At 47.6% G+C, this 15,211-nt stretch overlaps 1 protein-coding gene across 2 annotated transcripts in view; it reads right to left on the bottom strand.

Moving 5' to 3' along the window:
* Nucleotides 1–13,897, bottom strand: part of JCAD (junctional cadherin 5 associated) — a 40,912-nt gene extending 27,015 nt beyond the window's left edge. For both annotated transcript variants that reach the window (XM_045874242.3, XM_064591884.1), the window contains exons 1-2: nt 13,768–13,897; nt 1,248–1,583 (exon numbers count right to left, since the gene is read on the bottom strand). In XM_045874242.3, coding sequence (XP_045730198.2) covers nt 1,248–1,525 — 278 coding nt within the window. In that variant the 5' untranslated portion in view covers nt 1,526–1,583; nt 13,768–13,897. The remainder of the gene's footprint in view (nt 1–1,247; nt 1,584–13,767) is intronic.
* Nucleotides 13,898–15,211: the final 1,314 nt, after the last annotated feature.

Below are 15,211 nucleotides of genomic sequence, written 5' to 3'. Positions count from 1 at the left end.
CGCCCAAGACAGTAGTGGACACAAGTGTGAGTCTGAAGGGCAAGGTTAAAAAAAGCAGCTTTAAGTCTCTTTCCATTCCGGGGTTCCTCCTGACCCTGCCACATCCGTGGTCGGAGAAACAGAGCTCCCGGGGCAGCATCAACCCGCTCATACCTCCCCGGGCACCAGCAGGGCAATTGATCGCCTTCGCTTTCACTCGATAACCAAGGTGCTGAATGCTGTACATTTTAAGAATAAAATCCCTCCCGTTTTCATCTGAAAGCTGCCAACCAACAAGGAAGATCCTCTCCGTGAAAAGGTGACTTTGAACCATGGGAGGTGGGTTCATTTCCCTGAGACTGAATTTACTCCCCTTTTTGTTTGCTTGGTTTTCTGCTTGTTTGTTTCCTTTGAAGACAGGCTTCTGCTTCCATTTGTGCGTGGGTCCATTTCTTGTCAGTTACGCACAATTACATAACATGCTCTCAACCGGCAGAGCCCTCCTCCCCCAGGCTGAGCCTAGTCCCAACGCAGTGCTGAGGACAAACACACTTTTATGAAGTGATGACATGGGTTTCCTCTCGCCTCAAACTGTGTGCATGGGGGTCGCAGGGCTCCTCTCCCATGCTGGCTCTGTGGCAAGCTGCCCGAATTCCCTCTTTTTTAGCCCTCCCTCCCCCAGCCAACCTGCCCTCTGGTTGGTTGTAAGAAAACACCCACAGATACAGCTGTATTCAGACGGGACACCTATATGGGGGCCAGTGTGTGCAAGGGAAAGATGGGTCAGGAGCCAGTGGAATTATACGCATATACAAGAAGAAAGGTTTTCTTCATCACACACGGAGGGCGATATATACCTCTTTCAACTCTGTAATGTACACAAGATTGAAACCTATTAATAAGAAAGCCTAATGGACTAGGAATGTGTGCCTGACAGAAACTAGCTTTTACAGAGTTTTGAAATGATTCCTAGCTGAGGCAATATGAGCAGCTTGTAAGGGAAAAGAGAGGGCGGGTATTAGAATGCCGTGTGTTTCACGTGATAGGATTCATTTACTCACCACTATTTACTGAAGGCCTCCTATGGCCAGGCCCTGGGCTCCGTGCTGCCTGAACACCCCAGATACCCCAGTGGAAAGAAGTGTCCTTGTCTCTCACCCTCTCCCTCCCCGGCTCCAGCCAAACACAGGCACTGAGGGATCTGACTTCCGTACCCACTGCCAAATCCCCAAGACAAAAGACAATGGTGGGTTCACATGGACGCTTACCCCAGCTCAGAAGCTCGAGAAGAAGTGCTCTGGGGCTCTCCATGGGCTCTGGGAGCGCGGTGGCTGTTCTCTGAGGTGCTCGCGTGTCCCTTCCCCTGGGACGGCTTGCTGGGGGGGAGGGCTGCCGGGCCATGGTCACACCCATTCAGCAGGCCCTGGCCAGCTCTGGTGCGGCTCCTCGCTTGCCGGTGGCCCTCGCGCTCATCCTCGCCGGGCGCTGGGATACTTCGCGACACCTTGTATCCATGAGAAATCAGGAGGTCTTCTACGCTGTACATAATGCCCCGGCTTCATCAAAGCTCAGCCCCTGGGACCGTGGCACTGGCAGGACCCACACTGAAGGGACAACAGAGAGCGGGTTTGTGAGGAGTCACTGATGCTCCCGGAACCGCGCCCGACACCTCCCGCTGCCCTGACTCCGACCAAAACCAGGGCCCGGTTATGCGCACAGCACGGTGCCCGCATCGGCCAGGAAGAAGCAAGGATCGCTCTGCCTGAAGTTATTCTCCATCACATTCAACCCGAGAGGGTGGCCGTGGACACGGCACGGGCCCCGAGGGACGTGGCGGGAAACCCGGGGGCCCCACCCTCTGCCGGCAGCCTCTTGTAGCAGAGACTGGGACCATGTTTAAGCAACGAGATGATTAACAGTGTCCACCGTTCCCTCCCCTCCCGTCCTCTGAAAACAAGGGGTGTAAGCAGAGAGGACAAAATAAACACAGATATATTTTTGTGTAATTGTGGGGGAAGCCACAATTACGCCTGGGAGTCTCTAAAAAGAGCAACGACTAGTGCCCGGCTTTACCTTATTACCCTCCGCGCTTCCATCCTGTAGCCCTACTTTGGCTCTCCGAGGGCCGAGCGGGCCCTGTCAGCAGCCGAGCCCTGACCCAGGAGGGGCCGCGGGGGAAGCCCCTGGACGGCACCACAGCGGGGACCCCACACTTCTCCCCTCCCCCAGGAAATCTGTAAGAATCAGATTTCTCCCCCAAGAAATCTTGGGGCAGCTTTTCCCTCTCTGAGCCTGGGGTGGCCACATCCCAGACGCCAGCAGGGTATATGACTTCAACAGCGCCTCCTTCCCGGGGGGCCGCCGTCCTAAGGCCCCAGCACCTGCCGAGAACAAAAGGAAGGGACTTGAGAGCCCATGTGTAAAAACAGGTGGGGCTGCCATGTTTATTTTTACACAAGGGAATCTTCTTTCCTGTGTCTTCCGGGGGTTCGGGGATGGGCCGCGCCTGGAAGAGCTGCAGGAGGAGGCCAGCGGCAGCCCCGCTCGGCCAGGGCGGAAAGCGCGCTGGCAGCCCCCGCGAACAATGGCCGGGAAATGCCTGCGGGCCGCGCACAGGTGAAAGGGAGACACATGTGCTTCCTGCCCGTGCCAATCCCGACTGGGGCCCGCCGTGCCATTCTGCTGACTGGGCGCCTCCCTGCTCTTCATCACGTGCTAGATGATGGGGGAGGGGGCCCCCAAAAGTCCCGGCCGTCAGCAGAGAGAGAGCATCAGACTTTGGAAGTGGTAATTTCCCATTAGGTCCCCACAATTCATGGAAGGCTGACGAGCTCTGGCAGTTACTGTACTGGTGGAAAACTCTCCAGAGCAATTCTGCCCCTCCTGACGCCCCTGCTACGGGTCTTGCAGGGGGTTGTACCACTTGGGTCATTCACGTAGAAATGGAAGGACCAGAGCGGCGAGCACTTATTCTTTGATTCAACAGAGCAAGTCACTGGACTAGAGTCTGCAGGGGAAAGTGATCCCACTACAAACACAGGACTATGGGAACCCAGAGGCCAGGCCACCAGGCCAGGGTCCTCATTTTGTTCAGGGCTACCCGCCCCCCCAGCACGTAGCACACAGTAGGCTCTTACAGATAACTGTTGAATGAATGCACAAGTAAGAGAAAGGGACATCTGAGCTAGGTTTGGAAGAATGATTAGGAGTTCACTAGCTCAACTGCATGCATGTGTATATGAGAGAGGGGATATAGATTTGGGGTACAGTTATCTCAGAAGTAAAGAAATGACATGGCGGGCACCTGGGTGGCTCGGTCATTAAGCGTCTGCCTTCGGCTCAGGTCATGATCCCGGGGTCCTGGGATCGAGCCCCGCATCGCACTCCCTGCTCCGTGGGAAGCCTGCTTCTCCCTCTCCCGCTCCCCTGCTTGTGTTCCTGTTCTCGCTGTCTCTCTCTGTCATATAAATAAAATCTTAAAAAAAAAAAAGAAATGACATGGCAACACAATCCTGGTAGCCTAGACCAGGGAGGGTCCCCACACAGGCTGGCTCAATGTCCCACATCCAGTGGGCACCACAGTTAACACTGGAAGTTAGGTTTTACTACACTCAGTTTCTCTCTCGTACTAGGTCAGGCTCTTGAAAAGCCGAGCGTGCTATCCTCCAAGCGGCCATGCAGCACTCAGAGGAGAGGGCCGTGTCCACCACAGAGCCAGCAGGGCTGCAGTCCACTGCCAGGGTGGGAGAAGCATGCATGTGGGGCATTCTCCTCCTGGGGGAGGAGTTGGTGCAGTTGGTCTAGCATGGCCACATCAGCAGGGTAATCCTATCTTGCAAACCCTCGAGTGGCATGACGACCCAGGCCAAGCCGTCTTCCAAAAAAGATTCAAAGTCTAAGAGCCATAACTTGACCTTACAGGTCTGAGGTCAAAGGTGTACTGATTACTGGAAACGTCTAACTTGTTCTGTCTCACAGAGGCCAGGTTCCCGTGGGGAGCGGGAGCACGAAGCATAGCCACTCCAGCATGCCTGGAGCCGTGCAGGTGAGCCAAGACGAGAGGGGTGACCCGCAGGCCCCACAACCCAAACGAGTGTTCCCAGCCACCACCCCATCCACGAGGGCTTCTCTCCCTTCGGCTGACATTCTGCACCCTCGGATCCCAACTCAGAGCTGGGGTTTCTCCTCATTTCCACAGCCCTGCTGAACATCACTGCTCCCCTGAAACCGACATAGTTTTTTCCGATCCCTATCAGATTCAGCTTACTTTCTTTAGCATCCTTATCTATTTAAGACTTAATGGGCTGCCTCAAGAGGTAGCAAGCGCCCCATCACGGACACATCGATCCCAGCGGCCACCAGAAGACGCTGACGTGCTGAGGAGACAGGCCTCCGGTGAACTGCTGGACAAAAAGCTGTCCCTTTTAAAGCTTCTTTCTGATCCTGAGATACCAGCGTTCTAAATCAACAGTAATTAATTGGATCGCCCACCCACCAGCTCAAACTCTTGCTGTAAAGACAAACACAGAGAAATCGGACATAAACGTAAGTTAGTAGAACACTAGATTTAACAACTTGGAAAGGTATGTGTACAGTTAAAATAATGCCGTATCAAGTGTGATGCTGACACCGTCCCAGCCGTGACCCCTGGACTAAGTGACTAACTGCACCAAACCACAGTCTTCTGGGCTGCTAAATGGCAATGCTCCTCTCTTCCCCTCCCACCAGACTGTTTTGAGGACCAAGTAAGAATGTGTAAAAGTGTAAATCAGCAAGTAAACACAAGATGGTGGATTTAGCATGCTACAGTGGCCCTAGTTTGTAGAGTTACTTGCCTTATGGAAAGACTTCACATCAGTTATTAATTTTCACTATGAAATTCAAACCATTTCCCAATTCCTCTTGTGTCACTTAGGATGTAACTTTTGATTTCCAAGGTCATGCCTGCTTTATATCACCCATATATCTTGGATGGATACTTCAATCTCCATCTAAGTCACTAAGAACAGTATTATTTTATATAGTCCAAAACATTAAGATACAAGTCCTGAGGGCCTATAATGCACCAGGCCCTGAAACTATAATAATGAATAAGACACATTCTTTGCCCCTGAGAATCTTACTGTCTTGCTGTATAGACTGCAGGAAAATAGGCAGAAGGGACCCTAACCTGATCTCAAGGGGTCAAGGAAGCTTCTGGAAGATTGCTTCTAAGCCAAACGAATCCTCCACCTCAAGGTAGACCTACACTGTAAGTATGATTTTCCAGACAGTTCACTTAAGAAATTTTTTCCTTCACTACTTTTGTTTGTTTCCTTGTATTGAATACTCATAGTGGAACATCTAGGAAGAGTGTTCACAACAGTGCAGGTGTCCAGATACAATCTCAGCTATGGGGGTGACATCCAGCATGGGCTGGACCAGAACACAAGAGACAAATGAAGCCACTTTAAATATCTTTTTCATCGCATGAATATCTAAATACCATTCATACAGAGGAAACATTTAACATAAGAACAAACAGGTTTGGGAGCCTGGGTGGCTCAGTTGGTTAAGCGACTGCCTTCGGCTCAGGTCATGATCCTGGAGTCCCGGGATCGAGTCCCGCATCGGGCTCCCTGCTCGGCAGGGGGTCTGCTTCTCCCTCTGACCCTCCCCCCCTCTCATGCTCTCTGTCTCTCATTCTCTCTCTCACAAATAAATAAAATCTTAAAAAAAAAAAAAGAACAAACAGGTTAAAAGAGAAAGCACACTTTATTTCATTCTATGCTCCCAGCAAGCTTCTAAGGTAACCATGAATGTCTCCATTTTACAGACAAGAAAACTGAGGCTGAGAGCCTGAGCTTGTAAGTGAAGATCTGAGGTTCAAACCAAGGTCTGTTTAGCTTCAAAGCCCTTGCTACTTGCCTCTATTTTAGGCTTGCCCATCTAAAGTTCCTTCCTATTAAACAACAGAAGTTTCCTAATTTATCCAATAATGCATAAAAATAAACAAGAAAAGATGGAAGGCATGGTGGCATTAAAATGAAAAACTGTATTTAAAAGGAAAAAAATTTCCTTTGTTCCCTTGGATTAGGATGGCTCTTCTACAGGATTCTTTCCTTAAGCACACCGGGCACACACAGGCCATGCGCACACTCGTATGTACATACGTGTCCACCCGTACATGCATACGTGTACCCACGCACAAGGCCTAATGCCTCGCTTGACTGTGATGGTTTGATGGCAGGGCTAGTATTAATTTTAAGTGCTCAGGAATAGGATTCATTCACAAATAGACTGTCATTGCTTCGTGACCTTGAGCAGACCTCAGATCATTTTTGGTTTCAGGCTCCTACAGAGCTATCATAAAACCTGTTGCATGACTCTGAGAAGCAGACAAACTACATCCATGATAAATGGGAAAGGAAGGGGAAACTTTGAGGAAAAAAAACCCCTAAATTCTAAAAGAAAAATGATCGATACAGAAATAGTCACTCTTATCTACAACATGGATAGGATTTGGACTTCGTGTGAGCAGGCACTGGTAAACCACAGAAGTGTTTGGACAAACGGGAAAGACTGTCTGACAGTCTGGCAGGAAGGTGGAGGATGAAAGTGGTTAGAACAAGGACAGACGTGGGGACAAGCAGTTATGAGTCTCTTTTACTGAAACATGCAAGGGTGGTAATTTTCAAGAAAAGAAGTGCAATGGATTTTAGTCTTGGGTAACTAAGATAATGGTCACTTCATTTAGGAGAAATACAGAAATCATAAATAACTATTGGTTGGAGAAGATGACAGGTACTTTGATTTTAATTTAACCAACCTAGCCCCACAAGATTATCTTTCCCCAAATCACTTCCAAATGGATTTTTATCAGATTATTTGTCCCATCCGAAAAACCTGAATGAGACCACTTCAAGTAATTTTATTTTGTGGTAGATTTCTAAGTTCTTTAAATATTAGCCATGAGTACTTAAGCACAGAGTTGTCCACTCCTTCACTGTAGGGATGAGATTCTGTTTCTCCACGTTGCTCAGTACGTATCTGTTATGTTGAATTGGGCCTGAGACACTGCACCAAAGAAGGGAACTTCCCTGGGCTTCAGTCTTCTCCAGAAGAAGTAAAATAAAGTTGAACTAGAAGTTCTTCGGGGTCCTTCTAGCTCTAGAAATCTGTCCCTCTCTCAAGCCTGTTCACCCTTGTGATGAACAGCATGCATTTCTAAGTCAGCTGGCCACAGTAAAAAAGATACAGCTTGTGGCCATGACACAGAGCAAAGCTGAATAGGTCATGTAAAGATAGAACCTCTGACCTTGGCCCCATTAGCACCCAGAAAGGCCAACCAAGAGAGCAGAGCTGAATGGCCACATACAGAGAAGAGGAGGCGGCGGGGCTGGGTGCTGAGGCCACAGAGTACACCAGCTAGTAACTCTCCATCCAGAAGTCCTGGAGCACAGGTATTGAACACTTCTTCCAACTTATATCGCTCAGGACACTTGGGTCACAGTGAACGTGCCAGGCACGGGGCTCTGTGCTGAAGAACAAAAAGACACAAGCCCTTTCAACACCCTCCCTTGCAGATGCTATGGTCTAGGTTGTGGTGTGTCTATTACAGGCATGCTCATCACCAGAGGCTGAGATTGGCACATGAATGTTACTTTGTAACAGGTACCATTTCCTTCTCCCTTTACATTTATAAAAATAAAAAGTTTTTATTCTCATATTTACAGTTACAAGGCTCCCCAAGACAGTGAAATAAAACTATTAAAAAACACATTAGATCAACCAAAACTTTTCTTCCTTTTTAAAATTTGCCTCGAACATGAACTGAAAATTAATAAAGGAAAGAGACAATACCCAATTAAAAATGTAAAACAGATGTTTACTCTCACCAGTAATCAAAGATATGCAAATTAAACCAAAATGCTATTATTCACTGATCAAATTACTGAAGCTTTCAGAAGGCAGTATTTGTTGTAGGCGAGGGCATGATGAAGGGTTTTCCTATTTGTGGGTGTATGACTATGTGGGGGGCATCTGTGTGTAAATGGGTATTTCCTTTCTTAAAAGTGATTGACATGCTATAAAATCTTCAAAAATCGGAAACCCTATGGGCTAATAATCTTATATCTTGGAATCCATCCTATTGAAATAATCAGAGATACCCACAACGTCATCTATAAAGATACTTACCCAAGTTTTAATTATAATAAATAAAAATTTAGATCAAACAAATTTGTCTAATTTTTTAAATGTCCTTTTAAGATATGGTTTAAAAAATCCTGATGCATCCACATGGTAGACTAGTATATGTATATGCATGTATAAAATCATGTTTTCAGATATACAAGGGCACAGGGAAATGTTCATGGCACCACATTAAATAGTAAAGACAGGATACAAAACCCTATGTTCTGTACAATAGCAATTTCATACACAAACACACACACACACACACACACACAGGAGAAAAGACACCAAAAGGAAACATATCAAAATATCAAAGGTGATAGGGGATTCTGGTTTTTTTTTTTTTTTTTTTAAGATTTTATTTATTTATTTGACAGAGAAAGACACAGCGAGAGAGGGAACACAAACGGGGAGTGGGAGAGGGAGAAGCAGACTCCCTGCCGAGCAGGGAGCCCGATGCGGGACTCGATCCAGGGACTCCAGGATCATGACCTGAGCCGAAGGCAGTCGCTTAACCAACTGAGCCACCCAGGCGCCCCAGGATTCTGGTTTTTTTAATGTCTTTATTTATACTTTACTATATTTTATGAGGTCCTGTCATGAAATATATTTGGTAGAACCATAGGAAGTTGCCATGTTGCAGGAAAAAAAATGGTCAAATACTGGCACTTTCATGTACTTTAACTTGATATGATTTCACCATCAGAAAAAAATTTAGGGGCACCTGGCTGGTTCAGTCAGTAGAACAGGCAACTCTTGATCTCGGGGTTGTGAGTTCGAGCCCCATGTTGGGGGTTGAGTTTACCTTAAAAACAAATATTTTAAAAAAAGAAAAAAAATTAAGAACAGTTTCTTAAGTAGGATTAGGAAAATGTATCTTTGAGAATTTGGAAGACTTAATGAAAATAAAAGAAACACTGAAGAAAAGAATAAACGAACAGTGAATTATATAAGGTTATAAGGGTCTAGTATATGGTACATGTGTCGTATAACCTGTTTCCAGTAAGCCAAAAGTTACATGTTCTGCTGATAAAATCTAATACAAGATTACAAACAGCATCATAAAGGTCTTGATGAGACATTGTTACTCTTCTAGAAAACCTAAAACTTCGCAGTTATATTCACTGACATTCCATACTTAAGATGTAATTAGTCCCTCAAATTGTTGGCAGTTCACTGTAAATATTTCTTCAACTGACAACTTTTCAGTCTAATGCTATGATTAATATATAAGTACTTGCTTTAAACAAGAGGTAAATAGCTAAGACCTAAAACAAAGCAGTGGGGCACGTTGCTAACTGATATATGGACATCTAATGCTTTCTAGGGGTTTTTTTTAAATCACAGAACTATGTGTTTTATTATGAGCAGTAGGATTCCATTTCTCTTTTCAGTCTTAATAATTCAATCAAGACCTCCACAGTCCCAGGTGAAGTTCTGGGACAGTAAGCGCTCACACACTGTTGTTACCATTGCACAACAGTGTGATGGCCGGCTCTTACCAGAGCCCTCAAGTTGTTAAAATCTCCTAAACATAAAAAGCGTATTTAATCTGTGAAGCATTAATTTTAGTAGAGCAAACATCACTGAGTTCAGTTTCTTTAAGGTGACCAAAAAAAAAAAAAAGGAGGTGAAAAACTTGGGTCTGAGATCAAAAGGATCCTGGAATGCTAATCTTGCTGGGTTGGGTCAGTGTTAAGGCACTGATTCCAAAACACAGAGAAAGAGAAGGAAAGTACCAAATGTTATGTACTTTATTATTTTCATAAATACTATCTCTTCTAACTTTCTGTCTTTTCCCCCCAAGACTTGTGTGAACACACACACACACACACACACTCCTGTCACCTCTTTCACCTCTAAATTCTGCCACACAATTATTGCTTTGGCGACCTCAACCTCTTTTTATGAGACCCTAAATACCTCATTAACATTTCTGAAAGATTAGCAGTCATTAAGAAAAGGAGTGAAATTGGATAAGATTTTTTAAATCTTCTGGAATTTTTGGCTATTTGCAAAAATAACTGTAAAACTTACAACAGATTAGAATGTAATCCCACTACCATCATGTAAATCAAACTCCATGTGTAAAGATTCCTGATGTAGTCTATTAAACTTAGAACACACATAGTTTTCTTTTAAAATATCTTTAGGATAAAAGAGCCGAGGTCTTATAATAATGTTAAAGTTTAAATTATTTCATATAAGTTGTACATTATTTTCTAACTGCAAAAGTCACGTGAAGTTATTCTAGCAGTAAACACTGCAAAATTCAGTGTTTTGGTAAAAAGTAAAAGTTCCAGTAACCCCACTGTGCCAAGAGATAACCACCACCAAGAGTTTGGTTTCCATTTCTCCTACTCTTCTTTGTATACACCTACAGTTGCTTTCTGTCTCTCCCCTTTTTTTTCTTCTTTGAAATATATCTTGGTGTCCCTTTATAACAAATTATTTCATGTACATACAGAAGAAACAAGCTTAGAGGTAAGCTATAGAGAGATCACCAAAAAGCAGCAAATTACAAGGATATTTTGTGGTCTAATAATTAATCTTTACCAGTTTGGCCTGGCTGTTCCCAACTATATTGTCTACAGAAAGTTTTTGGAAAATATACTTAAAGACAGTAAAGGTAATAATCCCAATTTTAAACAAGATACCATCAATTTAAATCGAGATAATTGAGGTTTTAGTATCAGGGCAGTTCCTATAGTTTTTCAATGACTTTTAGCGTTTAAAGGCTCTATCAAAGTATTGGAGACTGACCTCGCCTCCCCTGGGCTGCGAGCCCCAGCAAGTGAGTGTCCCTCAGCATTCCTTAACTCAATAGACTCTTGAAACAAAGCACAATAACAAGGTTTAATGAGTGAGATAACCCTTGCCATCCAAGAGGTGAAAAACAACATCTGTTAAAAAACCAAATAAACTGCAGTAATGGGTTCAGCAATAGGCCTGAAATAGGATTTCAGAGAGACAGTCTTTGCTTATCAAAGTAAAAACTACAACAGAACAATTGTTTCAAATCCAACGCTCTGTGTTCTAAACTCTCCCTAGATTAATTAGCGTGAAGTCCCGCCAAGCTCATTAAAAGAGAAACTCTGGACTCCTACAGCAGGGTTGGTGTTTACTGTCCTCCCAAACTAGAGGACTCTCTAGCAAGGACAATGAGAATTTGGCGGAACCAAAGACTTCTGGGCTTTCTTTACTGATAGCATTTCTAGTTTATTTTTAAACTGCACTTAAAAAAAATTATACTCTAAGGATCTTTTCAGATTTGTGTGTGTGTGTGTGTGTGTTTTAACTGAAAAACTGGTCCTTATTTATTCTCCTTATGTACTTCCAATCTCTAGTTACATTTTCTAGCTATTGAACGATAAGCCCTATACCTCTGGAGTCTGTGACTACTCAGATAGGTCATTAGATAACTCTGATAAGCTTGTCAAGCACTCCAGAGCATGTGAATACTTGAAGTTTTAGTCCAAGGAGGTAGAAAGACAAAATTCTCTCTCTCGCTCTTTTTTTTTTTTTTGGCACAGACTTTCTCCACCCACCCAACCCCCTTAAATCTCTTGGGCCTGCCAAGGGCCTGACCTTCCATTCTCTTCAGCACAGGGGTGAAGTTTGCCAGGAGGAAGGCCCAGCAGATTAAGGCCTCCTTCAACAAATATTTGCTCACCCACTCTTGGGGGAGTGAAACTGTTTGCTACATGCTGTCTGCCCAGAGTAATAGTTAGGGACCTTCAGGACTGCTCTTCAGCTGGTGGCCAAGATTGAGACACCTAATATCAAGGTAAAAATTCAAACCCACACAACATTATGAGAAACCAAATGAATTTACCGAATTCCCAATTTCACATGCAAACCATCACAAGTCCCCTGAAATAGAATTTGCATGTGATTTCTAAAACAACTATACACACTTGCCTTGCTGCATGGTCTTAATCCAGTCACCTTAAATTCTAAAACTGCCTGACATCAGGCACTGTTTTCCTGAAGTTTAGCCTGCAACCACTCACGTGAATACTGAGTCTGCCATTTTGGTCTAAGTATTTCTGGCTGCCTGAATCCTATGTCCCTCTTCTCCCAGGAATCCTCTCCCTCCCCCCCAACCCAAGTCCCCACCACACACACACACACACACACACACACACACACACACGCACACACACACACCATCTTCCAACCCTCATCTCAAATTTCTTTGCAAACCTAAAAAGACAAAAAGTCAGAGAAGGAAGACAAGAAGATATAGGGAAAACCTCCCAATTGTATGGTCCACACTACTTCATCCCTCTCCCCAAGACAGGCCAGGCAACTAGATTAAGGGAGGGACAGGCGAGCATGGGGGTAGAGGGAGGAGATGCAGGGGATGGGAATGAGGGTGGCAGGGTGTGGGGGTGGAGGGGAGGGTGATCTGCCTAAGCTAATTCCCCAAAGTCCTCTGCTCCTAGAGAGTGTGGATGAGCAAAGAACAGGGCATGACCAGGTTGCACTGGCGTAGAGTTCTAGGTTTTTTTAATTTTTTCTCCAGTAGTGAAATCACAGCTTCTTTTGCAAACCCCCAGAAATATCTGAGGCGCTGGGCGCTACCTCAATGACAAGGAGCAAGAAGGGAGTTTTCAGCTGTAGGTGCTGAACCCCACTGTGGCCAGGGCATCTACGCAAACCCTAGCATTCTAGGGTGATCTGATGGCGACTGGAGGGTGGGGGGAACGAGGGTGCTCAAGAGATCGGAGTGCGGAGACCTGGGCAGGCGGGCAGGCAGGCAGGCTCCAGATCCCACAAACGAGCTGATTAACGAGATTTACAGCACTCTCAGGCGGGGCTCTTTCCTTTCTCCCACCCTTTTCTCTCTCCTTTTCTTTTCCTTTTTTTTTTTTTTTTGCTTAACCACCAGCGGCCGGGGCGGGCCGCCCCAGGCACTTGCTGGGAAGCAGGGCGGTTAGCGCCCGAATCCGCGGTCCTGACTCCGCAGAGCGGGGCGCGCAAGGCCCGGCGGAGACCCGAGCAGGGAGCGCGGGGCGCGGCGGCGAGCTCTCAACGTCCCGCGGGCTGGTCCGGACTGCCGGGGGCGGCGGAGGGGGGAAGGGGGGAGGCGGCCACCGTGGGAACCGGGGACCTCGGGGACTCTGAGCAGCGGCTGTCAGTTCCTGGGGTGATGTCCGCGAAGTCGGGGCGCGCAGGCGAAAGGGGGGTTGGCTGGAGCCGGGCTGGCGGGGAGGACGCCGAGAGGGGAGACAGCGACCCCCGCCGTCCCGCGCCCTCCCCGCGCAAGGGGCCACGCGAGCGCTAACGCCAGCCGCGGCCCTCGGCGGAGTCCCGCACCCCGGCTGGACGCCTGAGGGGCGGGGACGCCCCCTCCCCGCAAAGCGGGCGCTCCCTCACCCCGAGGCTGCGGGCGTGGGGCCCGCGGCGGCCGGCCTGGGCACCGTGCGGGACGCCCGGGGCGGGGTGCGGACATCCCCTAAAGCTGGGGGAGGCTCGCACCGGAGCTACGTCCGGGCTGGAGAAGTTGGGGGCGAGCGCGGGAGGCTGGGGGCGAGGCCCGCATAGCGCCATGGAAGCGGGCTAAACGGACGGCGGGAGTCAGGAGGGGCGAGAGACGCCGGGACTTACCGAGCGGCTCCCTCATGCTGCCCCGCGCCGCCGCCGCCGCCGCTCCGGCCGGCCGGGGACCAGCGCGACCCGCCCGGCTCGCTGCCACCACGGCCGAGCATGCCCGGAGCCGCCGCCGCCCGCCCCACCCACCGCTCGGCCTCGCCCCGCCCGGATCCCCGCCCACCGCCCGCCTCGCCCCGCCCTCCGCCCCGCCCCTCCTGCTAGGCGGCCTCCAGGCTCTGGCTCTCTCCGCCGGGGGGCGGCACCTGGGTGGGGAGCCTAGCTCACCCGCCTCGTGCGGGCCCTGCCTGGGTGGGTCGCCCTAAAGGCACAGGTGAGCTGGACACCCTTCTCTCTTTTCCTGTCACTTGGGTTTGGACGGCTTTGACCCTGTGCTAATGTGCACACACACACATACACAAAACAAATATTCATATACAGATGCACACACATTCATGTATAATCACACACAGACGCACACCAACACACGCATATACAGTCACATACAAACTCACACACATATACACACACATGCACAAAGACATTCACATAAAACACACAAACACCCATACATCCATACTCTTTCACAAAAACACAATCAGGGAAGGTGTGAAGAGCAGAAAACGGTGCCCGTGACAACAGCTTAGTGCTTGGGATTTCCTTGTTTAAAAAAAGACCTCTAAGAGTCTTAGCTATAGGCTCAAGGAGACTTTAGAGGTCAGTTAGTCTATCCTCTCTTGTGACAGATGGGGAAACTAAGGCTGGGAGTGGGATTTGCCTAAAAGCGAGAGTAGGAGGAGGTCAGTGGGAGAGTCCAGACTGGAATGAACAGATACTCCTCGCCCACTGCATGTTTCCCTGGCAGCAGTAATTAGACGGCTGCCAGGTCTGTTCAAGGGCAAAAGTCCTTGTACTCTGGAGGGTGGAAGAAAGACATAAAGTGTTCAATTTTGCTGATGAGTTGGGGAGAGGGAGAGGGTGTTGGCTAAGTCAAGTCCACGGAGCCAAACGTGGATGGCAGAGCAGACTGGAGTCCCTGCAGAATGAATTTTTAGAAAACCTCTTAGTCACACCATGGATTTAGGGTTGTGCTCACTGCCACAACACCAGTAATACATAAAGTTATTTGCACTCTCACCATGGACGACCCCAGTCTGAACCCTTCATATGCATTATTTTCTCGTAATCCTCACCACAGTCCTATGAGGGGGTGCCCTGGATGCTGGGGCTCCGGGAGGCATGCAGATAGAAGTTGCAGAATCTGGCCAAAGACCCCTGCTCTGAACGCTAACCACAAGGAGCATATAGGCTAAGAAAGCAAAAAAAGCCAAACACACTAGTGCTGGAGAAGAAAAACAATATAATCCAATGCTGTGTGTTGCATTATCTATAATGCATCCAAGGAAACCACATCGGGGAGATGGGGCAGACAGGACAGCATGATCAGGTGCTCGAGGAAGGC

Source organism: Mirounga angustirostris, unplaced genomic scaffold, assembly GCF_029215605.1.
Source record: "Mirounga angustirostris isolate CCGP_5_RB_7025 unplaced genomic scaffold, mMirAng1.0.hap1 SCAF_5, whole genome shotgun sequence".
In the NCBI taxonomy this organism is placed as follows: Eukaryota; Metazoa; Chordata; class Mammalia; order Carnivora; family Phocidae; genus Mirounga; species Mirounga angustirostris.
Note: the sequence above shows the minus strand (reverse complement) of the source record. Positions and strands in the feature narration are given on the sequence as shown.